Genomic DNA, 26589 nt, shown 5'->3' with positions numbered 1-26589 from the left:
GAAACTGTGGGAGGGTGGGGCAGAGGAGAGGGAAATCAAGAGAGGCAAAATCCTGCTAATTCTAGAATCTTGGGGACGGAGTTCACTACACCACTCTCTCTGCGTTTCTCTGTTTTGTTTTTGTAAAGAAAACTGAAATTAGCATGTTAATACTGTGCTTTGTATTTATCAAGACTTCCAGAATGGAACACCAGCTCTTCTGATGAATACAACACAGCAGAGGAGGCCTCCCTAGGTTGGTGGAGTTCCAAGCAAAAGCCAAAGGCATTGGACATTTTCATTGACCTCATCCCAGAAACATTTCTTTTAGGTTTTTTGAAATAACAGAAATGACTCTCCCTCCCCACTATGGCTCTTGTGGACCCCTGACTTGGCAACTGGTAACTGGTCCAGCCATTGATGCTTGAAGTAATTGGATAAGGAACAAGTGAAAAATAGGACATGGAAACATCAAGTGAGCCTCAGTTTCCATCTGTAAAATATTTCAGGAGGCTGCACTTGCCAATTTTGAGGTGCTTTCAGTGCTGAGATTCTGGATCTAAGGCCAAGATACTCAAGGGGAGAAGGAAGGACAGTGGATAAAGAGGGGGGAAAGCATGTAGGAGAGGCCAGCAGTCCCCATGAAGGGCGCCTTTCTTGGCCAGGGTTCGTCAATCAGACGGGGAAGCCAAGAGCAGGGGCCCGCCTCGCTCACCATCCCAAAGAAGCCAGGCCTGTCCTCAGGCACATGCAGTTCTGGATACACGGTCTCCAAGAACCATTTGAAGTCCTTACACTGGAGCTTTGCACGGAGCTGCTTCCTCTCTGTCACGTCCCCAAAGGGTTCCTAAGAAAACGACAAAACAGTGAGCTTCAGCAGGTCACAGTGCTTCCTATCAAATCCTTTCTCTCCACTGATGCTCACTCACTCTATAAGCTTTTATGGAGCACCTGTTGCATGCAGGACCTTGCACAGGGCACAGAGAACAAGAAACAGCCTCAGACATAGCTGTTGCACCCTAGCAGGAGAGGCTGTTGCACCCTAGCAGGAGAGACTGTTGCACAAACGACACTCCCAGGTGCTCCGGTACAGGGAGGAGCAGCCAGGTGCACGAGGGAGGGACACAAAGCACCTACCAATGGAATCAGGGAGCCAAGTCCTGGGGCTGCACTAGCATCCCTCGTCCCGGGCATCACCAATGAGCATGCGATCACAGATCATTAGCACATCAGTAGCACACGTATGCCATGACGTTCTGATTTACCACGGACACCTGAACACGCACTGTCAAACACAGGTTGGTATTCTAGAGGAAATCATGGATGCAAACCTTCTCATGTGCTTGGTCTATTGCAGTCTAAATACATACTTCTGATGGTAAGAGCAAAATGCAGCGATAATAAATACTTGTGGAAGTTTAGTTTTATGGACAAACCAATGATTAAGATCGTTCGAATACCCAAATAAAGCAAGTTTCTATTTAGCACAGCAAACATGCAGCCACAAGAGAAGTGCTGAGTGCAGAGATACGACTGTCCCTGCACAAGGATGTTAAACTACTAACATTTGACAAGTTAAATATTTGACAAAATGGAAATGATAAGGAAAAATGTTTGAATAAAATTTCAGATTTCTGCTTATTTCCCAGAAGTTCATTCTTTGATGAGGGTCATGTGCCCTCATCTTCAACCAAATATCCATCTCGACACTTGGCCCTTGGGTTGGGACAAAAGGTGCAGGCAGTGCCCCTCTAATGGCATTATTCTTTGGGAACCCTCAGGAAGAGGGAACCGTGGGTTCCAGACTGCATAACAGGGAAGAGCAGATGTTCCTACCCTACAGGGTGGGCAAGACAGAGCAAGCAGTGACTCTAGATCCCAGAGGCAGAGAGACGCCCAGGGGGAGGTCAGGGTAATGGTCCACAGGGCTCTACAGAGCAGAGAGAGATGCACTGGACTGGACCCAGTTCCATCTGCATCAGCCATGCAGCCTTGAGCAAGCTCCTTAAACCACCCTCTCTCTGAGCTCCAGTTTTCTTATCTATAAAATGAAAATTTCAGAGCTACCTTGATGGGTTGCTGTAAAGATTTGCAAGAAGAGATTTCCATCAAGTGGCTGGGAAGGAGGTCTTGGAGCAGACCTTCTTGTCTTGCCAAGCAGCGCCTTAGTTATGTGAACATAGGGTAAGTGGGAGCCTTGTCCTGGGGCGTGTGGAGCTGATGTACACAGTCAGTGCACCTGTTTGCTAAAACTTATTTGTAACCCAAAAATCAATACTTGTGGTGTCTTCAGGCTTTCACAGTGATCCACGGACAAGCAGCACACAGAGACAAAAAACTTGAGTCACGCTCCATGCACATTCCCAGCTTTGGTCATGTCTCAGCTCTAGTCCTGAGAACAAGTGCCCTGTTCATGGTCTATTTAGTTCCACATTTTTCAGATTGTTCTACTCTTTGTCAGTGATTTCACAGTTTAAAATGGCCCGCAAGCATAGTGCTGAGGTGCTGTCCAGTATTCCTAGTGCAAGAAGGCTGTGCTGTGCCTCATGGAGAAACAGGTTCATTAGATGAGCTTTGGGCACGAGTTATACAGTGTTGTTGACCGTGCATTCTATGCAATCAATCAACAATACATATTAGATAAGCTATTTAAAGAGAAACACACATAAAACCAAGTCATGTATTGACTGGTTGACAAAACACGTCCCCCTGTGAGAAGTTTGCAGGAATCCAACCATGTATTTCCACCAAGAGCAACGGCTCAGTAGTCAGTCCTGAGCTCTGTGTCTGTGGTGACTGTAGAGAGCATAACTACTGTGAATAATGAGAGTCAACCGTCTGTTGTAATGATGATACAGGAAGGGATAAAGTTTTACCATGCTTGTATCACGAGCACCCGATTTCCTCTCTATTTCTCGAACAGGGTCTATCTACCCTGGGAGGGAGGCCAGAAATAGCTGCTTTTGTTTGGATGCAGCCAGATGGAGTGTAGGTGGGCGGGGGACTCACCAAGCGGGCGTGGGGGTTGCGATGGTAGTAGAGCTCTTTGAATTCATCCATCCACACTTCAGCTGCGCGGACACTGTTGGCCAGAGCCTTGCTGCGGGAGTAGGGAGCTTGCCTCGGGAAAACGTGGCCTACATGCGAACACGGGTGCGTCTCCAGGGTGCCTCCGCACTGCCAGATCTGCATACAGAGCCAGGAGGAGGCCGGGGTGGGAGGTGGTGAGCGGGAAGTGAGCTGCTGGTCCCCAGTGCCTGCACCCGGAGACTGGGCACACAGAGGTCGTGGTGAACACTGCCAAGACCTCACCCTCCCTGGGGCAGGCAGCCACTTTCCAGCATACTCGGGACACAGGATGCAGTCAAAGAGCAAGAAAGCAGCCCCAAAGACAAATAAGCCATCAGAACCCAGACCCCAAAGTCCATGCACTACGGCTCATGCACTTGACTCCTAGGAGCACCCACAGTGGACCTCACTGGGAACGCATTGACTCACTACATAAAACACAGGCTGATTACCTGGTCTCCTAGCCACAGAAGATAGGAAAGCAGCAAGTAAGAAGAGAGGTTTGGAAGGGGGAAAGGAAGAGCTTCTAGAGGCAGGCAGAGCAGCCTGACACCTAGGGAAGAGGCAGAAAGACCATTAAGAGTACATCCTCAAACTCAACAGGTGGAGTCGTCTGGAGCCTTTCCGTGCTGGGCAAACGGCTGTGAACACCCCACTGTCCCCTGGATGTACGACCAAGGACAGCATCCAGTGCTTATAATGGGGGAGGGGGGAGTCCTCAGTGGAGAGCCAAATTCTTGTTTATTAACTCTTTTTAAGCGGGAAACCATATAAAATATTCTTGAATTGTCTATTTAAAAGCACAAACATCAACACGCGGTTTTGACAATTAAAATGCAAGATTCAGTTAACTAGAAAACCAATCAAAATGCTAGGAGTTTCTCAAAGGGACATCTGTGGATCACATACAACAGAATCAATAGATGGGCTTCTTATAAAATACAGATTCCCGGTCCCTGCTGTAAATCTGTCAAATCTGCCTTTCCAGAGACCATGACTATCAATCTTCTTTTTAAACAAGTTTTCCTAAAAATTCTTATATGTGTTAAACTTTGAAAGTCACTATGCCAAATAAAGAGGCTACTTTATTAAGCTATCGAGCAAATCAAGGCTCCAAAATACCAGCTCAAGAGGCAGGGCCTTGTGTTTTAGTCCAGTCTCTGCTACGTACTCTTTGAGCGCCCTTGAGCAGGTCACCTCCTCTGTACGGCCTCTGTCCCTCCCCTCTGTGTAGTCAGAGGAAAGAATTAGGTGACTTGCAAGACCCTTTCCAACCCCAACTCTATTAAAAGTATATATTTTTTAAAAGTTCACGTAAGAAGGTAAGCGTGTTTAGAGGATGTGTGTACTACTGTCATCTTTCAATACCACTGGATTAACTGACAACATGGAAGAGAGGTCCACCAGGCTCTCAGAGCAAATCCACCATTCCCAGAGAGACAGCAGCTAAAGAATGAGTCCAAGTACAAGACGGGAATGCTTACCCTAAAGGAGAATTCGAGGTTTTCTCCGCCCCAAACTTCCATTCCTGTATCGTAAGACCCCAGGTATTCAAAATATCTCTTACTCACAGCGAACAGCCCACCAGCCATGGTTGGAGACCTAGAAGCATGTGATATCCATATTTCAATGTAATCGGCAGGAAACCATCTTGTCACTTGAATTCCTTCCCAGCACAAGCCTTGAGCCCATTCACCCAGATAAGGACACCCTGAGCTCACACCCTGTGCCTGGTGCTAAGCTGGGCTGGATGTGCCTCTCGGCCTCTGCCCTGGGGAATCTCACAGACGTGTCAGCAGGCAAGCACAGAACTCTGCGGGATTACTAAGGTCCACCCAGGCCCTGTGGGAACACAGGAGGCCACAGGGCAGTGGCAGGGCTAAGTTTCTTGGAGAAGGCATGGTGTGCAGAACAAAGGGGAGTTAGCCCAGAAAAGGAATGGAATGTTCCTTCAAGAAGACAGGAGCAAGAGCAAAGGCCTAAGGGTGAGGGAAACCCTTGTACTCCCAGAAGCACAGACAGTAAGGAGAGAGGAGCAGAGAGAGACCATGTTCCCAGAGAGAACGGCAGGCACAGGCCGTGGCGGCCTTGGTCACGCAGTCACTGTACAGCACTCACAGGTGCTCCAGAGTCCAGGAGAAGCAACCCTGGCATCTTAAAGCTCCCCAAGGCTCTGAGCCTCTCCTGCTCAAGTGGTCTCCCCTCCAGGACCCACAAGGCCAGTTCTGGCCTCTGTCAGCCCCATTTTCTCCCTACCTGGTTCATCTAGAAATGAACACTGGTTTCAAAAATGACCGCAGGCTTCCATCCTACCCCAGCAGAAAGCTGTAGCATCAACATACCAGAGATGCAGACACAAAGGAATCAATTCAGAAATGGGGAAATATATAACATGGAAAGCCTAACAGTTTAAAAAATTTTGGTGGGGAGGGTGTAGCTCAGCGGTTGAGTGTGTGTACCTCCATTAAAAATAGATGCATGAATAAATAAACCTAATTACCTGCCCCCAACACAAACAAAAATCACACACAAAAAATAATTAAATAAAAAATTTTAAGGCCCTCCAGCAGTCTTTCTGGGCCTTGACAGAGTATCGGCTTTCCCTGCATCCAAGCTCTGGGCCAATGAGAACAGGAAACAAAGACTGTGGAAGGAAAGGTTCTAGACTACAAAGCACTTTCACATGTGTTCATCCTAAAAATCTAGGAAATAGGGAGGGTGAATATGTTCATACCTATTTCACAGGTGAGAAAACTGAAGACCAGGGATATTACAGGAGGGGAAGGATAGTTGGCCATAATGTCCCTGAGTGTGTGTGTGTGTGTGTGTGTGTGTGTGTGTGTGCAGGCGGGGACAGTTCACGTCAACATCACAGGCTGCATATGTGACCCTGGATATGATCTTTCCTACTTGGTGCCTCAGTTTCCAACCTGTTCAGTGGGGGGTTGGGCAGGATGCTCCCTCCCCCACCTCAGGGCTCCTCCAGAAGCCTATGGATCATCCTTGAGTCCTCCTTCCCCCATTCCCGTTTAATTCCTCCCAATTCTCCACCTTAACATCTCTGGAGTCCACCATGTCCCTCCATCTCCTGCACCATCATTTCGGACCTAAAACACTGCAGCACTCCCAGTGGCAGGGCTGCAGGCCCCCACCATGTGCATCCAGCACAACCTTCAAATAATGCAACAAGCTAAGGTCACTTCCAGCTCAAATCCTTTCAGTGGCTTCTAACCACTCAGGGTAAAGTCCAAACCCCCTTCCTTGGCCTTCAAGGCTGGATATGACTTAGCCCTGTTCATCTCTCCAGCCCCATCTCTCAACACTGTCTCCATACTCAATACTCTCCAGCCAGCAGTGGGCCATCTCAAGGTCTGGATTCAGGTGAAGAATTCAGAAGCCCAACTGCCAAGTGTGGGTGCAGATCTATGACACCATCTTCGGGTCAATACCCCAGCAAAAAAAGCTGAAGTCCATCCTCCACCTTCCTGACTCCTACATCTGCCTCCTATTTGGTCCCGAACTTGGATGAGAAAGAAGCAGCCAGACTGTTACTTCAACACTTCAAGAATGAGGGCAACTGAGCCCTCCTTGAGGCCATTCTACTCAGACCCAGGCTCACCTACTGGCCAAAGCTGGCCCCTGAACCCCCAGGTCCACTCACCCCCAGTTCAAAAAGGACCTGACAGTGTGTCCTCAGAGTATTAAACATGGAATTTCCATAGCAATTCCACTCCTAGATATATATTCCAGAGAACTGAAAACAGAGACTTAAAAAGACAACAGTAGCATCATTTACAATAATCAAAAAGTGGAAATAACACAAGCGTCTATCAACAGATGAATGGATAAATAAAGTGTGGACATATACACAATGGAATACTATTCAGCCATAAAAAGGAATGGAGTTCTGGAAGAACCTTGAAAATACTGTGTTAAGGAAAAGAAGCCAGACACAAAAGGACAAATACCATGTGATTAAGCTTATATGAGGTATCTAGAATAGGGAAACCCATAGAGACAGAAACTAGAAGAGAGTTTTCCAGGGGTTGGAGGAGGGCAGGAAAGGGAGTGATTGCTTAATGGTTATATAGAGTCTCTGCATAGGTTGGTGAAACAGTTCTGGAAATATGTAAAGGTGGTGGTTGTACAATATTGTGAATGTGCTTGATGCCAGTGACTTGTGCATTTAAAAAATAGTTAAAATGGTAAATTTTATGTTACATAAAACAGCTAACCATCCCTCCCAAGGGCCTTCATCAATAAGTTGGCTGGGTGCAATGAAGCACGCTCAGAGAAGTAGACCCCTGACCTGATGACATCAACGGGGGACCGCATGTGAATCCTCTCCCTCTTGGGAACCACGTGCCACGTGAACACCAGCCTCCAGTCAAAACCACCGATCTGCGGCTCCCCAGGATTCCCCAGGTACTCAAAGGTGTTCCAGTCGATAACATCAATCACAGGGCACACCACTGCCGACTCCTTTTCATGGATCCTGGAAACATCCAGAAGCCCCTGTTACTCCACTGTGTACAGGCAGCAGGAGGACAATTAGGAAACTTGGGAGTGAATGCTCCTCAGCCTTCCACTAGGAAAGAGGAGCACCTGTGTGAGAAGGGCCTGATTCTCTTATTCCAGATGTCCACAGCAAAGTCTGAGCCCTGGCAGGTGGGTGTCAGGGAGGATGCCAGGGCAGGGAGGGGGAGGCAGGCAGCAAGGATTCTGGCCTTGATATGGAAAATTCCACAGCTTTAATATTCTGAGGCCATCTAGGGATATTCTGGCTAAACTTGAATTCCTCTATCAAAGTCAACACATGTAAAAATCAAAGGTAACTTTTAAAACAGAAAGCAGATTTTTCAGTTTTCAAGATTGGAAGAGATTTCTTCATGTAATCACAATGAAACATCGTAAAGTCAAGAAATAATTATCTCCCTAGGAACAAAGATGCACCCAGACCAAAGAGTTTGGATTAGAAGATACTTTGGAGTTAGAAGATAAATTCTACTCCTGTCCCTTACTCACTGTGTGACGTTAGTCGGGCTACCGAACCTCTCAGAGCCAGTTGCATGGTGGGCAACACTGAAACAGTAATACCTACTCACGAGGTTAATGTGGACTCCCAGAGGGAATGTTTGCAAGAGGCTGCTGGAGAACCTGGAACTACTGCTATTCTTTTCTTTTAATCTTTATTATTATGAATGTTATACATAGTGGAAAATGAGATGATTTCCTGCTGCAGGCATCAGCCTGTGGGTATGCTTCAGCGATTCTCTCCACAATTACTCTTACAAGCCCAACCATCCTTCAGCATGTTTCCAGACTGTGTTTCTTTGCATTTGACGGCACACCAGGAAACATGAACTGAGACTAGATCATGTGTGAACACTAGATTTCTCTGGGCTACATCTTGGGGGCAGTTCTCTAGAATTTGAGACCTATAAATTATAAACTTGGAACTTAACAGTCATGCTGGTTGGAACCATGGGTAGCCTAATTTTTACAAGAAAAGGAAAACAGAGTTGGGGGTAGGGTAGCTAGCACTAGCCTCAGGATGCTAAATCATGGTTAGAGAATGTGCTGGCCCAGCATCAGCTGTTACTGGGTAGAGCTTCTGGCAACTCATGAGCCAGGGACCAGGATGCCAAACATCCTACAGTGTGCAGTGCAGCCCTACACAGCAAAGAATGGTTCTGCCCCAAATATCAGTAGTGGCTCATAAAATACCAGGAGTGCTACCTAGCTGATGTGACAACCAACATCTTCCATATCCAAAGCCCCTGGAGGTAAGGGGTTACTCTGCCTGGTTAGGACTATATGAGGGACAGTCTACCATCCCAGTGTGGCTCAACTCTGATGCACACCCAAGTCCCTGGGGAGCTTCTGAAACTCCAAAAACCCAGGCCCCACCCCAGAGATTCAGATCCAAATAATCTGCTGTGGGACCACGGGTTTTGAAAGTTCCCCTTTTGTCTCTAATGAGCAACCAGGAGAGAATCCTTTTGTCTCCAGGTATGGAGAAAGGATATGATTATGAGGAGTGTTGCCTTGCTCTCTTCAAAGGGTGCGTTGGGCTGGAGTGGAGGTGAATTCTAGGAGGCATTAATGAATCAGCTGAAGGGGAAAAGTGCCCTCACCATGACTTCAGAGAGACCTAGAGGCAGCCCTCTGCATGCACAGTGGGGCGAGGGGCAGGGCAAACCCACTAGTCCAAGTTCCAGAGGGAGCACCCAGCTGTCACTATGTTCTAAATCATCTCAGACTCTACCACTGGCCTGAGAAACCCTGAGTCCTTGCTGCTGGTGAAGCTCATCAGAGCAGAGGGGAGAGAAAGATGCAGTGAAGGACCAGGACAGCAGGAAGTGGCAGAACAGAACTTGGTCTCGTGAAGGAAGGGAGGCGAGGGGGTCCCAGCTCTTCCAGACAGACCCAGGCAACCAAGTGGTGGAAGCCAAGGGAAAGAAGTTTGCACAGACCTTGATCCTCCAGCCCTTCACCCGCTCCACATGGGGGTACCACAGACCCCCCCAGACCTTCCTCCCCATCCAGGAAGAGCTCTGGGCTTGCCAGCCCAGCTCCTGATGCAGAATCAGGAGAATGGGGAGGGAGCAGAGGGAGAAAAAGAGGACAAAAGTCAGCCAGTGACAGTGGTTCTGGAGAGGGCAGGGGGGAGGGTTAGCGTAAGAGGCTGTGGGAAGCAGGGGAAATGACCTTAAAGATACAGCAACATTATGACTTTCATGACTCCATAAAATATATATATATATATAAAAACAATATTTTATGACTATATCGGTATAAAGACAAACATAATCCAGGCTTGATTAATTATTATATATTCACTATTATGATAGTAATTTTTTCCCTTGTGATTTTAAAAGAAATGAACATAAAAACATTTTTTCTGGTTTCTTAAAGATCCCTGAGCCCTAAGCATTGTAGGTACTGGGTGTAATGGATAAGTCAGCCCTGCTTGAAGGAAATACATCAAAATGTAGATTCTCTAGGAGTGTGATTCTATATGATTGACAATATTTTTTTTCTTGGGTGATCATACTATCTAACTTTTCTACAATAAACCTATATAATAAGTAATATAAACGCAAGTGCTCATCCGAGGTCTCCTGTATGCTGGCGTGTTTTAAGCACTGGTGTCCATATATTAAATCATTTAATGGCCTCCACAGCCCCACGAGGTAGGGACTGTTAGCACGTCCAGGGACAGAGGCTTTGCCCAAGGGGCATCTGAGCCCAGCAAGCCTACCTTTCATGCCATGGTGATCAGTTTGTTTTCTGCTTCAGCACCCCTCCCCGCCCCCCCCCCCACCGTGAACAGCTCACGCACCTCTGCAGCAGTGGCTCCAGCCACCCCTCGTGGCACTCACAGTGACAGTCCAGGAAGGTCAGCACGTCGCCCTTGGCCGCCGAAGCCCCCAGCAGCCGCGCTCGCACCAGGCCCTCCCTCTTGCTGGCGCGGATCAGGCGGACCTTGGGCAGCCCGGCCAGCTCAGTGGCCAGGCGCTCCTTCAGGTGCTCTGGGGAGGCAAGCGGGACAACGAGGGTCACCGCCACACATTCCCAGCCGTGTCCTTCCAGGGCCTCCCTGTCCCAAAAAGAAGACTAAATAGACACAAGCCTCCTTTGCTCTGCACCTGGGACTCACTGCACCCAGCTTGGAAGCTTCAGGAGATAGGGGAGGCTGGGGTGGAAGATTCCAGAACCATCAAACGCTCCCCCTCAAAATAGAGGCATACTGAATTGTACTCCTGAAATGGGTGAATGTGGCATGTGAATATATCTCAATTAAGCTATTACCCCCCAAAAATAGCTTGACTTGTGAACGTTTAAATAAAAAGCATCAGACCATCCAACCACAATTTTTCTGAAAAATTATGTCCATATAAATTTTGTTAATTTATGTTAACTATGTAATACACCATAAAATTTTAATTTATGTGGACTTATGTCCACACTACTAATGTCCCCATTTTATAGATGAGAACACTGAGGCCAGAAAGGCTAAATAATATGCCAAGGTCCCAACATGAGTGAGCTGAGGAGTCATGATTCAAATCCAGGGAGTCTGGCTTGAGTCCACGGACTTAACCTTGCCTCCAGTGCTTTCTCCTACAGCTTCTCATCCTTGTTAAATAAATCCAAAATTTGTCAGAAGGACATGCTTATCCCAATTTGCAGAAGAGGAGATGAGCCCTTAAGAGTTGAAAGGACATGCCCACAGCTAGGGCTGGCCCTAGACCTCCCAACTCCAGGACTGCAGGTCCCGATTCAGTATCCCTTGATGGGTCAGGTGGGGGCAGGTGGGAACCACACAGGCAAATAAACATGAGAGCATCTCCCCACATAAATATGAACTTTGTCTCAAAGTCCTCCTCAATCAGTGAAGGGGAAAACTTTGTAAAATGTTCTATATTGCTTCGTTGTTTGTGAAATGTTTCCCTAAAGAGTCTTGATACTCAAACAGAAAACGTTCATTGGTTGATTTCTTTTTAACCCTAATTATAACTGCATATAAGCTGATGGCAGGAATAGGGAGGTGACTTCCCCAGCAAAGCTAATTAGCATCAGTGCCCAGTGAAAACACGGGAAAATGCTGGTGCAGCCTCCCAGCACTCATTATGGGTTGGGTGTGCATCAATTTTCTGTCTGCTTGAACTGACTTCCCCTATCCTAGAAGGGGGCAGCACCCCCTCATCAACTCAGACTGACACTGTAGGAAGGGTAGGAAGAAGGGGCAGGCTGAGGAAGGCAACCTGCAGGCTTTACAAACTACTGCGATGGGGAGGGGAACCTTGGCCCCACAGAGGCTCACATTTACGAGAGAACCGAACTGTGCTGGAAGGAGCTCATATGGTATTCCTGCCTGCGGAGGAGCTGTTTAATCCCATCAAGAGAAAATCATTTGATTTTTGCTTCTGAATGAGTACATGCTTCTGAAATGTTTTTGGCACTTTACAGTTCTGCTCAAGGGGATGTGAGGGCAGCTTCCAGGTGCCTGTTTTCCACCCCCTGGATACCCTTCTGCTGACAGGAGTGAGCAGGAGGTGAAGTTCAGCCTGGACCACGCAGACCGAGGCAGCACATCGTCTAGAGAAGGTGGAGACTCAGGGCAGAAGGAGCCAGGTCCTAACGTCGTGGAGCCGCCACTCCTGCCCCTGACTATTACCCCAGCTTTGTGCTGTGAGAGAGAAATCAATTTTGATTTCATGGAAATTACTGTTATTTTGGGTCTCTGTGAGAACAGCCCAGCACACTCCCCAATTAGGAGAGTCAGACAGACCAGCCTCAGAGCCTGAAACAGCAAACACCCAATAAGCACTGGTTGCTGCCCTGATGGGTGGCCCAGGGGTGGTGATTTGCTATGAGACAGGCTCTGGCAACCAAGCCCATGGCTCTCCCTGTTGCTAGGGCCTTGACACCCTCTCAGTTAAGTTAGCTGCCCTCGCATTGGCTAGTCACCCAAGATTTACTGGCTCACTCCTGCTCCATCACACCGCCAACCCAGCCAGCCAAACCGCAGGAGGCCCCCACCCTTCCCTGCTTCCATCCTCTCCCGCCCCCTCAACATGAGCCTCGCTCCACAGGGCAGCACAGAAAAGCCCCATGACTGAGCAACCTTCCTGCTCCCTCAACAGCCCTCAGGCGGCTCCCACCAGGCTCCTATTTAAGCCTAAACCCCTTATGTTGGCCTCCAAGGGCCCCCCTGATCTGGCCCTGCTGGCCCTGCAACCATCCCCCCGGGTCACTCCCACTGGCCGGTGGTCTGTCCCGGAGAACAGCCACTGGCCTAGCTTCTGCACCTGCTGCGCCCGGCCCAGCCCCCTCCCCCAGATCGTCGGGCTGCCCCCTTCTCCACATCCAGCTTTCAGTTCTGTGTTTCCCCAGAGAGGCCTCTCAGGACCCCCACCAGCTAGAGCAGGCTCGGTCCCCGGGCTCCACTCGCTCTCCTGCTCCCACCTGTCTTTCGGAGCACTGTCTACTTGTGCTGTAGGATAGCACCATGTGACATCACGGTGTGCTGTTGTGTTGTGTTGTACTGTGTGACGTACATACTGTATAATATTGTGTTGTGTTGTATTAGGTGATGTATATGTTATGTTACATTATGCTGTGTGGTATTAGGTGCTATATGTATTATATTCTTTGTATGTTTTTTGACCACCTCCACCCACCCCACTAGAATGTGAGTTGTATGAGAGCAGGGACTTGTCCTGTTTCCCACAGACTCCCCCATGCCCAGCACACACCCAAAAAACATTTACTGAATAATAAAGGGCCAGCCTTGGACTGCATATGAATTCCTAGATCTCAGGTCACTGGTCAGGTCTGCAGGGACACCGACCAGCCTCTCAATGAAATGCCTCTCCCTGGATTCAGTTCTTCCATCTGGGCTGCCCAGATTTTTGATCTCATCTCAAATTCAACATGTTCAAGGCCAAATACCCTCTTCCCCTCCCAGGCCTGTCCCTCCCGCCCCGTGTGGCTTTTCCAGCTCTGGGACAGCACCACCATTCACCCGAAGACCCGAGGGTCTTCCGCACTTCGGCCAGCCTCTGGGCCTGTGGAGGCCACCTCCCAGAATTCCCTCCTCCCCCTTACTCTCCCCTCCCACCTGACTCCAAGCCTCTATCTCTCACCTGGGCCACCTCCACAATCCCCAGGCTTCCCTGCAGAGCTTGCCAGTACCCTGTTCTCCACACTCCAGCCCAGAGGGATCCCCCAAAGGGCAAAAATGGTCTCCTGCTTGAAATCCTGCCTTGGTTCTCCCTGCCCTCGGGGCAGAGTCCCAAGCACTCAGCCTTGGGTTTAAGGCCTGCAGCCTCTCCACCTCCCCTCCCTCTCCTCTCCTGCTGCTCCCCGAAGCAGCTGGCCCTCCATCCTTCCTGAACTACTTGCAGACTACACAATTCAAGCAGCACTGGCAGCCTTTCCATATTCTGCACCCTCCACCAGAAATGCTCTCCCTCCACCAGAAGTGCTCTCCCTCCACATTCCTCCCTACCTGCAAACCACCCAACCTTCAAGACTAAGGTCAACTCCCCCTCCTGAGCACCCAGGCAGGGTGAGTCCCTCTTCTCCACTGTGTGGTTGAGCCTTCTGCCATCACGTCTGCATTCCCCAACCTGGCTCTGAGTTCCCGGAGGGCAGGGACTGGGCACAAGGGGACATAGGAAGCCTGTCCTTCCAGGCCTGTTCTGATGCCCCATGCCATACTCTCACCTCCTAGGCACTGCCACAGAAGGACAGGCTCCTCCAGGGGCCCACGACAGGGGCTTACCTCGATCACTGTAGTCATCTACAAGGATAACTTCTTCTAGCAGGGTGTCTGGGGACGTCTCGAGAACACTGTAAACTGTCCGAAGGAGAGTTGACCAGGCTTCATTATAAAATGCTATGACAACAGATGTCGTGGGCAAATGATCATAATCATATTTCTTCTCTTTGCACCTGCAAATACAATACAACTTCAGGAATCAAGACCCCACCGTTGCCTATGTGCCAGGCCCAGGCTGGTGCTAGGGATGAAGCGATGAAGGGGACATAGGTCACAGTCTCGGGACCTCCCCCTGGGGAATGGCAAATAATCTGCTGGGATCTTCCAGAGGCCCCCCAGCACCGTGTTCCACCAGGACCCCGGTAGATTATAAAAAGGGTTCTAAAATGACACCCAGCAAGCTTGAACTGCAGGATACTGGTTTTAAGCTTTAAAATGATTTTCCGATTTGCACAACATACAACTAAGGAGAATCAGAAGGGAGGGAGACTGTCGCTTCTCCCCGCCCAGCAGCTCTCCCACCCATCCACTCCTTTCCAATCCCACTGCCAGGCATTTGCTCAGACTGCATCCTCTGCTGGGAGTGCCCTTTCCTCCCTTCCCTGGTTGCACACTCTGTCCTCTTGACCCCACCTCCTCTGGGAAAGCCTGGGACCACCATCGAGGCAGTGCTCGATCCTCCTTGCCCCTCCAGCACCTTGCCCAGGCATCACTCTCAGTGCTCCAGAGCTCACCATCCCCTGGGTCTCCCCCACCTTCTCCCAGCATCTTCCCTACCCTGCATCCCAGCAGTGCCTTTGTTTCCAGTCAGTGCACAGAATGCATAAACTGGAACTGTGGGTAGGATGCATGAACATTCCAGGAAGGGCTCTGTAGAGGACACTGACTGCCCCCCAGCCCCCACACCACCCCTGTTCCATTCTGTGGCAGCCTCATCGTGGTGAGGGAGGGCTGAGCCCACCCATCTCTCTGGGATTAGGGTTTGACTGGCAGTGACACGAACCAATTAGCTTCTTCTTTCTTTAGTAGGGTTTTCTGTTATTTTGCACAGAAGGTTCACTGTTGACACAGAATTCTCTCCTCTGAGTGACAGTCCTCCAGTGTCGTACCAGGGACTGGGCAGTTCCTGGAAATGAGGACATAGCTGACAGCAAGGCAGGGGAGGAACAGAAACCCACAAGGGATATCAGAAGGACCAGGGTTTGAATGCTGGGCTGGTCAAAGGCTAGACCAAGGGATGGACTAGAAATTCGAGAAGAAGATAAATGCTAAAGACCAGACAGGCTCCTAGGGCAGAAAGGAAAGTTCTTAGAGATAAGCAGGATGGCTGATCAAAGAGATGGAGAGCCAAGCAGGGTGAGGCTAATGTCTGTTGACTGTCTACCACGTGCCAGGCACAGTGGGCCTGTGTCAGTTAGTCTACAAACACGTTCTGATTGCCTACCATGTGCCAGAAAGGCAAAGCCCCTGCACCCACAGAGCTTACAATCCGGGGGAAAATAAGCAAGCAAGCAAACTATCAATAATTTCAGAAAGCTATGGTGCCAGGAAGAAAAGGAGAGTGCTGAAACAGAGACCAGCTACAGAGGGGAGGGGGGAAGGGTAAACGGGCAACCACAGAACAGGCAATCAGGGAGGGCCTCTCCAGGAGGTGACATTTAGGATCAGACCTGACTAATGAGGGACTTAGTCCCACAGAAAGCAGAAGAAAAGCCCTTCGTGTACACAGCTCATTTCTTTGTGTGCTTTTCCTTTTATTATGAAAAATTTCAGACATGAAAAAAAGTAGAGAGGACAGTATAAGAAACTCCTGTGTTCACCTAACTTCAATAATCCTTAACACATGATGGCTTGATTTGCCCATGTCCTCATCCATGCCCCATACCAGACTATTTTTAAGCAAAATCCAGCATATTGCAGCATCCATAAATATTCCAATATATATATCTCTAAGAGATAAAGGTTCTTTTTCATAATGAACACAATATCATTATAACACTTAAAAAAACAAGCAGTTCCTTAGTGCTATCTTATCTCCAGTCTACAAGTTTTCATCAAAGTTACTGGGAACCAATAAGAAAGACAATTGCTATCAACTGTAACTGTAGGATGCACTGATTTGAAGAGACATTCAAATTTCAGAAACTTTAAAACATTTTTTTAAAGGGCCTTAGAATCAATGAAATGTTGTACTTTAACTCTCAAAACCTCTTCCTATGTTAGTACTTACTGTTCCTATTTTAAAGATAAGGCTCGGAGAGGTGGGGTAACGTGGGCAGCTCACAGGGTGTATATGTACTTGGCTGAGCTCCTTGTGTCCAGAGATCTCATCACAGGGTTCTGGCTCGTGCCTTTGACCCTGCAGGAGGCTCAGGTGGGCCACTGGCATCTAAATAAAGATGTTGGCATCCCATCTTCCCAACTAGCTCTCCCTCCTGCCAAGACACAGGCAATTTCTCCTCTCCTCTCTCAGGGTCTTCCAAGGAGCTTCAGGTCCCTCTTTCCAAATGCCAGGACAGCCTCTGCAGAGGGCTCTGAGGCTCCCAGGCAGTGGCTGAGGCTCTGCCATCACTGGAGTGCTTTCCACATGAACAGGCTTCTACTATGAGGCTCTCAGAGGAGGGCTGGCTCTTCCTTCCAGCCCCCTTTACTTTCTCATCCTGCTGCATCAGGAGGCCCAGCTCTGGGCACCTGAGGCAAAGTCACCTGAGGTGGGAGGCATGATCTCTCTTGTGTCCTAAAGCGACAGGGCATCACCACCAGCCAGAACCAGCGGGACCTGAATCCTTGGACACCCTGGGCTTTCGATTCATGGAAGTGGTTACTTAGCACTTTGCTCCATGGAGGGGAGGCCAGCCCACAATCAAGGGGGAGAATTAGGCTCCTTTTTTTGAAGGGAAACTGTCAAAGAACTTGTGGGTATGTTTTAAAACCACCACATGTGAACAGAATGCAGCAGGAGTGACTATATGTGGCCTCCAAGCCACATAACACTGAAGTTTCCTCCTTGTTCCTCCTGAGCACCAACAGACAGGACAGTCAGTACAAACTTTCAGCATGTGACGCGCCATCCCAAAAGCAGATCCTCCAACCCCCATCAGGCCCTGAGATGACAAAAACCGGCAGGCAGCATTTTGACTACAGTCTCATAGAGACCCCCAAGCCAGAACCACCTGGCTAAGCCACTCCCCAGCCCCTGACCTGCAGACATTCTACGAAATAATCAACGTTTATTGCTATTTTAAGTCACTAAGTTTTGTGATCATAGGCAGGCTGAAATAAATCACAAGGAAACTATCAGACAGCCCCAAACTGAGAAACATTTTATAAACCAACAGGCCAGTATTCTTTTAAAAAATGTGAATGTCCTAAAGACAACGAAAGTCTGAGGAACCATTTCAGACTACAGGAGACTAAAGAGACAGGACAACTAAATGTCCTACTGGATTCTCAATCAGATTCCAGGTCAGGAAGAAAAAGTCACTCTAAAAGGTGGGGCAGTTGGAAACATCCAATATGATATAACTTCCTGAATTTGATAATCACATCATTGCATAATGAGAGAACGTCCTTGTTTTTAGAAAACACACACTGAAGTAACCAAGGATAAAGAATTATCATCTCTGTAACATTCTCAAATGTGTATAATATTATAGGATACAGATAGAAAGAGAAAAATTAAGCAAATGGGGCAAAATAATAGTGAGCAGGTCTAGGGGAAAGATATAGAGGAGACCGGCTATTCTTGCAAATTTTCTCCACATCTGAATTTTTCAAAATTAAAAGTTTAATACAAAAAGCAGGAAGAAAAAGGTTTAATGTTGCAAAGGGTATACGCAAACTCCAGCCAATTCTGACCTATATGTATCTCAATCTTAGTGGCCCTGACTAAGGTCCTCCCTCATTCATTCCCACCGCCGTCCTCCTCCAAATATGTCATAGCAAATGGAACACACATATATATGTATATATAAAAACATTAATAATAGCATCCGGATTTAATAAGCCTCTGAGTCCTAGACAGGGGCCATAGTAAAGCTACCACAGCCCACTAAAAGCATCAGAAAGAATTAACTGCTTGTACTACATGAAAAAAAAAAACTTGTTTTTTTGTGAAACCTAAAAACAAAGATCTTTTTATCTTTAGAAAAAAAGGTAAAGCTAAAATTTAGTTTCATCTATGCACAGGTCCAAAGAGAAATGAGTGGAAATAAGGACAATGAGGTTTTCAAAAATGAAAATTCTTCAATTTAAAGAACTGTCTTTTAGTCTGAAATCACATCCTTACTGTTTTGGATTAAAATGCATTTCATCTCATGATGAGTGTAAATAGAAGAGTGGGAAAAGCTCTGCTTGACCAAATCGAGTTGGGGCCATCCATCGGCCCCTCCTCAGTGCTTTTGTTTATGTGTTTTCACTGCTCTGCAAAAATCAAAAGTTCAAGACAACTGTTCTCAAATGTCCAGGTGGGCTATTTGTGTCCCCTTAGGTCACAAAGCATGTTGGGTACCACTTTAGCAACACACACTCAGAGCTTTAAAATGTTCCTCTTCTCTTCCATCTCATATCAATACATCTAAGCATGTCTCACCTAAGTGAATAATCAGAGATACCCTGAAGGAGGCTTGTTGTTAAAATTTTTCTTTGTAACATTATTTATAAGAGCAAAAAGCTGTAAATAGTTTCAAGAAGAAGTAGCTAAAGTATATCTCAACTGCATGAAGAAACACTACATGGCCATCCAAAGTCATGTTTTCAGAGACTATTTAGCAGTAAAAAAAGAATGGCCATACTCTAAGGTTAAATTGAAAGAGCAGATAAGCTTATACAAATCTATAAACAGCATCATGCCAGTTCTACAAACAACAGTAGTGTGTGCGTGTGTGTGCACACATAAACAATAAACAATAGAAAGAAACACGCCAAAAATGTTAGCAATGGTGATCTCTGAGCAGTGGAACGACCACTGATTCTCTTTCAGTCCTTTATTTTCTTCAGCATTCTAAAATTGTTCTACAACGAACATGCATCATTTTTATAATCACAAAAAAGATTTTTAAAAAGCTGGACCACATTTCTTCTGCTCCCCATAGCAAATGTCTTCATTGAGCAATCATTTGATATTCTGTCCTCTTCTTTTTTTTGGTTGGCCTGGTACGGTTTCTCCTTCTTTAAAAAATCCCTTAAAGGCATTCACCTTCATGAAGTTCAATATATCCTTTCTGAACACCTCTAAGTTTGCTGCCAGGAAAAATACTTTCCCTTTATCCTGAGTGATAAAAAGCCAGGCATCCTTCAGTTAGATAAGGGCAGCGAGGGTTCCACTTTCACATAGAAAACAACAACAACAGTAAAGATCAGAACCAAATTCACTGCTAAATCATGGTAAACCACCCTTTCTTAACTTTCTGATATAATCCAAGCGCTCGTAAGGGCAGAGGCTGAATCGTGTTTGTTTTTCTCTGTGTTTTCAGCATGCTTTGTGCTTTTCTCTTTGTTTTCAGCATGCTTTGTGCTTTTCTCTGTGTTTTCAGCATGCTTTGTGTTTTTCTCTGTGTTTCAGCATGCTTTGTGTTTTTCTCTGTGTTTTCAGCATGCTTTGTACCACACGTGGTAATAATAGTGACAGTTACTGAGTGCCTACTACACGACAGGCAGTGTGCTAAGCACTTCACATGCATCATTCCATTTAACCTTCACAACAACTCTACTGGGTGGGGATTACCATAATCTCTGCTAGTACAATATATATGTCTAATGTATTTTATGGACATGAATGAATGGGTGTGGTAAATACCTCCTAACTTCATTTTATGTTCATATTCAGGTCACCACATAAATATGTTTAAAAAAAATTCGTATTCTTTGTAGAGCAGACCAAGGAAGTCATAATGTACACAGGTGAATTTTACCTGCCCAGAATACTTTCCCCTTTCTTCACCTAACTGCACTTTGGTTTCTTTTTCAGGAACCATGCCTCCTGGACTCTCATTCTGTGTGGTTTGTTCAGGACTGGACACACACACACATGAGTACATACAATATGTATACACACACACACGTATACATATACACATAAACATACCCCTCTAGGAAGGTCACATGTCCCAAGCCTAACCAATCAACATTTTCCTAATGATATCAGTTGAGTCCCTGATTCCCCAGAATAATCAGAACCTAGTTCCAATCCCAGGCTTTTCTGTGACAGAAGTCAATATATGTCCTTTTATATTTAAGTCAGTTTGCATTGAGTTTTCAGTCACTTTCAACCAAAATAACCCTAACTAATAGAGAAAATAAATCTTTTTTTTAAGTGAATATAGGACTTTTACTCCCAGCAATATGAAAGATTGAAATGTCTGGGGAAACCCTCCAGGTACAGGACATGCAAAAAATTACTGATAAAATACTTTAGAAAATCTTTTAAATGCATGGTTCAGCTTATAGGAAAATAAAAGAAGTCCTTAGGGTCCAGGAACAACAAGAAAATCTATGAACTCTGTGTCTATCAGACACAGAGTATAAAATAAGTATGCTTACTATGCTTAAATAAATAAAAGAGGACCTAAAATGAATGATAAAGAAACAAGAATGACAGGCATAGTTAACTCAGTATAGACATCTCACAGCAATGGTGCCAGCCAGGGAATGATGGAATATTATCTCTAAATGTCAAACTATCAACCTGGAATTATATACCCAACCAAACTATCTTTCAAGAACAAGAACAAAACAAAAACATCTTCAGATAAATGAAACTGAGAGTTTACAACAACAACCTTGTCTACAGCAATTAATACATGATATATTTCAGGAATAAGGAAAAGAACTCCGGAAAGATCTCTGAGACCCAAAGACCACCCTTCAGAAAAGAATGATGGGCAGAGAAAATGGTAAACCTGTGGATAAATGTAAACAAATACTGCATTTTTAAAATGTGTAATGTGTTGGTTTAAAAAGCAACACAGAATTAAAATACTGGAGTAAAATGGCATACAAATTGGGAAGGAAGGTGATCAGTCTTAAAACATTCTAAGGCACTGATTAACTTCAGACCTTTTTGAGTTAAATATGTACTTTCAAATATACCACTAAAGATAAGAAATAGATAATATAACTGCCAAATTAGTAGATAGAGAAAAATGGAATGAGAAGTTGGGGGAGGATCTACCACCTCAAAACCAGTATTAAAAAAAAAAAAGAAAACTATACACACACAGGAGGAGCTTCAAGATGGTGAAATAGGATGCGGAGCTCACCTTCTCGCACAAATGCATCAAAAATACATCTACATGTGGAACAGTTCTCACAGAATACCTACTGAACCCTGACAGAAGATCTTATACAAGTGGAACTACAAGGAAAATCTTGATGAAAACAGATAAACAACAAGGTCCTACTGCACAGCACAGTACAGTACAATACCTTCTAACAGTCTATAATGAAAAAGAATATATATGTACAACTGAATCACTATGCTGTACACCAGAAATTAACACAACATTGTAAATCAACTATACTTCAATTTTAAAAACATGAAGAAAAAACATAACAAATAGCATAAAATAAGATGGCATACTCAAACACTAAAGTTATCAGTAAGCATAAAAAGTATAAATGGACATAACTATCCAGTTAACATCAAAGATTATCAGTCTGGATTTCGTTTTAATGACAACACAAAATCCAGCTACACGCTAATTAGAGACACACCTAAAACCTAAGGACACAGATGGAGTGATAGTAAAAGGACAGAAAAAGGTATCAGGAAAATATTAACGAAAACTTAACATGTTCTGTAGACCTAAAGTACTAATTCAAAGAACGAACACTCTGGCAACCACAAGATGGGTCTAATAAAAACTAATAAAATAGCCTCAGTTTACAACCTTGTTGGGGAAGCAAAAGAAACATTTGGCCTAATCTCCACATCACGTGTGATGTTTTTCCAACGGTAGTGTTAAGAAAACAGACAAGTAGGCTATCTCTCTGCAAAAAGAGAACTCCTAACCAAGGCCTTCCTGCCAACTGCAGCAAGACACTAATCCTTTCTTTTGCTGAATTACCTATTCAGAACTGTTTGGAGACTCTTTACCATCCTAGTACCCAAGTCCTAGTCCTTAAAGTCAGGTACACATCTGTAACTATAGCAGTAATAAGGCCAAAACCACAGTAAGCGTCCAAGAAATGAAAACACCTGCATGTAATATTTACACACTTTTTTAACCAGTGGTTCACAACTCCTCAGCAACGGCAGAGTACAGCTGACAACGTCCACACAGGTGGCGCCCCCATACACGGATGCTGTCACACCACCTTTCCTGCTGAACAGATCAGAATGCAAATGAGCATTACAGTACAGTATTATCTCAAGGCTTCCCTGATTCATGGAAACTAAAACTTTCTGCCAGTGTTAGTAAGTTATCAGCAACCACCTACTTGTGACACACCTTACAACCGACTGTGATGTCACCACTAGTTTCAACTGCACTTGATCTGTTATTAATCCCTCAAAAGCACCCACCCTTAATCTTCCAAGTGAGCAACCCACAGGCTCTAAGCCAGTAGCTTCCATCCCTAGTTGTACATCAGCCTCAGCTTAGGCCCTATCCACCAAAATTCTACTGAATTGTTCTGGGTAAGGTCCTGTATATAATTTTTAAAAGTCCCCCAAGGCCACAAACCCAGCTATCTGGCTTCCCACTTTGGCTGCTGCCATCTCAGAGTGAAAATTCCCTCTCCTGGCTTGGCTCAAATGAGACAGTCAGAGTTGTGCAAACCCTATACTTACTATACTACCAAGCAAGGATTCCTTGTCATCCTCATCCTCTTTCTCCTCCTCAATTCAGTGCTGTAACTAATAGGAAAAAAGCTGGGCACTAATCCACTGGCATGTGAATTACTAGCCTCACAGAAGGGCCGGGGTCTACATGGATTCTCAAGGAATTAGAGTCAACTCTCAGAAGTGTCTCTATTGGTCTGGCCCTGTCCAGGAGAGCAGACACGGTACCAAGGCTTGTGGACGCCAGGAACAACCAAGCCAAATAGTCCAAGCTCCTTGCCTATGATAACAGGTTTATCCACTGGAGTTTAAAATGTGTGTGGGCCTTTGAACATACTCATGTTTGAATGTGTTCTCACCTACATACCCTTAAGTATCTTTTTCTAAGTCTATTTCTATATCTGGAAAAGTCTAGAAGGATACACGGCAAAATGTTAACAGTGGTTCTTACCAGGGTGGTAGGTTTATGGGTGACTTTTATTTTTTGTCCTTTTTTGCTTCTCTGTACATGCTAATTTTTCTACAGGGAACATGTATTGCTTTTATAATTAAAATAGATAAATAATTGCCTCAACCTTAACAGGGAGGAGGGAAGAAAAAAACCTAGGTTCTAGATCAGCTTTGCCCCAGATCTGTGCGTTACCTTAGGGGCATGGCTTTTTCTCTTGGGTTAGACTGCATGCCCCCTCAGGGCCTCCTCTCCTATGACAGTCAAGGATCTTAACCATGCTTAGCAATTAGAGTTCCACCCCCACCCCCACCCCCATGACCCTGACTGCGAACTCCTAATCTGCCATTCTGGTTTCTCCCGGGTAAATTTCAAGATCTTATTAGGTCCTCACCCCTGTGTGAACTATAATAAAAGTGAGTCTTCATGAAAGGCCCTGACCCTCCTCAAGGCCTGGGCAGGCTGAGACCTACACAGAGGGAGCTCACTTTTCTCTCCAGCTAGGCAAGTATGACTCAACAGGCCTTGCTACAGGAATTTAAGGCAGGAGGCATTCACACTCCTTATCATGCTGGGTTTGGATTAACTTCCCAGGGTCAATGCAACAGCAGGACTTACAAGCAAATCCTGATATGACATAGGGCAGCTGTGTCACCATGGAGACGGGATACCATAAGCCCCATGGGTCGTCCACAGTGTTTCACAACCTGGGACAATAAAGGAAGTTGGAAGCCAGAAAAAAACTTTATGACCAATCCTTGAATGACTCTTAAAAGCAACCTCCTGAGTGTATTGTTGGCAAGTGGGAAGACAGGAAAAACTATTAAGAATTGAGGACACAGTATGCTCCCAGGTGTTAGGTGTTTTATTAATTCCTACATTATGTTATTTCTACTCATCCTCTATTTTGCAGATAGGAAATTGAGGCTCAGAGAGGCTAGATAACTTGCCCAACATCACAGAGCTGATGAGCAAAAGAGTCAGGATTTTATCTCACATGAGCTGGGTCTGGACCGTGAGTTGGACCTGAAAGCTTCCCCTAGATCTTGCCTCCATGAGCACCCTTGGAGTTTCAAGGAGATAAACATATATTCAGCCATTTGGCTGAAGTGGGGGAACTGCTACCAACCCCAACAAACAAAGCTCTACGCAAAAACATCAACAGTGAAAATGCCTAAGGTAAAAGCATTGGCTAGGCATGAGCAGATCCTCCAAAATAGAGGAGACAGTGAGGTGCAAATCCATCCAAACTTTGCCAGTGGTGGCAGAGGCGGGGCCTCCTGCAGGGATTCATGCTCTCTCTGGCCAAGGAGTCACAGAGCAGGTCCCCAAAATCCTGCAATCAGCACAGTGCCAAGGGGGCCAGGAGATCAGTCTCCCAAGGCCTGTTCTGCCACTTTTCAGCTGCAAGGCCTTGGGTGGGTCACCTGACCTCTCTGAGCCTATTTCCACACCTGCAAAGCAGGAATGACAAGGAGCAAGGAGGAGTGGCAGGTGCCTGGTGCACACAGGAGGCTGTCCCATTGGCTCCTTCCAGAACTCCCTCTCTGAGCCCTCTTTCCCTCAAAGTCTTTAAGGAGGCTCCAGTAGGGGACCCAGAAGGTCCCCACCAAAAGAGGAAAGGAAATAGAAGGTCAGGAAGGCCATCTTCCTTCTGCTAGCTTGTTCCCTTCTCACCTAAGCTGTGGGCACAACCCTTCCAGCCAGCAGCTCTAACAGGAATTAGGCCTCTGATCACACAGGGTTCCGGGACTGTCACCCAGAGTAGGTGGGCTGGACCACAGCCAGAAGGAGCCCTTCTCACCACCTGCTCCCTCCTGCCTTCCTCCACTTAAAGCTCAGAAAGGACTCCAACTTCCAGAGAGAGGGAAGGAGGCCTGCTACCTCTGACTTGCCCTTCTAGGCACCTTTCACCTCACCTGCCTGGCGCACCCTCCCCTCCTGGTTCATTCATGGGCCCTGGAGCACACAGGTGCACAAAGATAAGCGAATGAAGCCTGTCTCAAACCACACAGGTTCTTTGCTTTGCCAAGGCAGGACGTTAAAAGGGCAGAGCTGGACTGGGGGTGCCTGGGGATCCAGGACGGGCATCCAGAGGGTCTCATCTTAAATCTGTCTCCTCAGCCCGGAGCCCCACACTTTTCAGGGCCGAATGACAGATTTTCTCAAGGGAGAGGCAGCCAAGCGACCACCTAGTAACAGATTTGTCAATTCTGAGATTTCTCTGTTTTCATTTTTTAAAACTTTCTTGCGCCCCCTGTCCCCAGCCATGAACCCTTTGCCCACTTCTGAGTAAGACTCAGTAAGAAGCGGGATCCCCAAGTATTTCGAGACCCTGGTTCCATCCCCGTCACTTCACAGCCGCAGAAACAGGCCCGGGGACTCCGCGGGCAGTGCCCTCCCGCCACCTGCGGACTCACAGCGGGTTCCAGCGCTCGGGCAGGCGGCGGTGCAATGAGATGCGGTCGCTGAGGTAGATGTTGATCTGGTGCAGCCGCACGCTCTCCTCCTGCAGGCGCAGCTCTTCTCCCTGGAGCTCCAGCCTCACCGCCTCGCCGTGCGCGCCCAGAGCGTCCTCCGACACCGGCGGCCGCGGCAGGACCGGGTCGCGCCGCCCGGAACGCGGAGTGCGTCGGAGTCCCGTTTCGGCCGCCCCGGCCCTGCGCCGCGTACGCAGCACCGAGCCCAGCCCGGCCAGCGCCAGCAGGGCCAGCAGCGCCAGCAGCGCCCCTCGTCCGCGCCGCAGCCCTCGCGGGCAGCGCCTCCACGCCGCGCGACCCCACATGCGCCCGCCCGCTGCGGCCAGCGACCGGCGCGCCCCGAGGCGGCGTTGCAGCCCACGACCCGGATCCCGGAACCGCCGCGCTGCCCCGCCCCCCTCCAACCTGCGCACCGCCCCCTTCCCTCCGCGCCTGCCCGCCCGCCCAGGGAGCTAACTTTTACAGGGTCCCCACGCGGGCTCGCTAAGACGTGCACCTTCCTTGCGGGGCTCTATGCTTATTAAAAAGGTAGCGGCAG

At 47.0% G+C, this 26589-nt stretch overlaps 1 protein-coding gene across 3 annotated transcripts in view; it reads right to left on the bottom strand.

The window, feature by feature from the left end:
• The window catches only part of GALNT12 (polypeptide N-acetylgalactosaminyltransferase 12), a 35802-nt gene extending 9372 nt beyond the window's left edge, over positions 1-26430 (bottom strand). For 2 of the 3 annotated variants that reach the window (XM_032478065.1, XM_032478064.1), the window contains exons 1-7: positions 25992-26428; positions 14345-14514; positions 10394-10583; positions 7358-7543; positions 4533-4650; positions 2989-3165; positions 695-826 (exon numbers count right to left, since the gene is read on the bottom strand). In XM_032478065.1, the coding sequence (XP_032333956.1) occupies positions 695-826; positions 2989-3165; positions 4533-4650; positions 7358-7543; positions 10394-10583; positions 14345-14514; positions 25992-26356 (1338 nt within the window). In that variant the 5' untranslated portion in view covers positions 26357-26428. Of the gene's footprint in view, positions 1-694; positions 827-2988; positions 3166-4532; positions 4651-7357; positions 7544-10393; positions 10584-14344; positions 14515-25991 lie in introns of all 3 variants that reach the window. The other variant, XM_032478066.1, reaches the window with a different exon arrangement.
• Between the last annotated feature and the right edge of the window lie 159 nt (positions 26431-26589).

Source organism: Camelus ferus, chromosome 4 (assembly GCF_009834535.1).
Source record: "Camelus ferus isolate YT-003-E chromosome 4, BCGSAC_Cfer_1.0, whole genome shotgun sequence".
Lineage (NCBI taxonomy): Eukaryota > Metazoa > Chordata > Mammalia > Artiodactyla > Camelidae > Camelus > Camelus ferus.
This window is presented reverse-complemented; position numbering and strand designations above follow the sequence as displayed.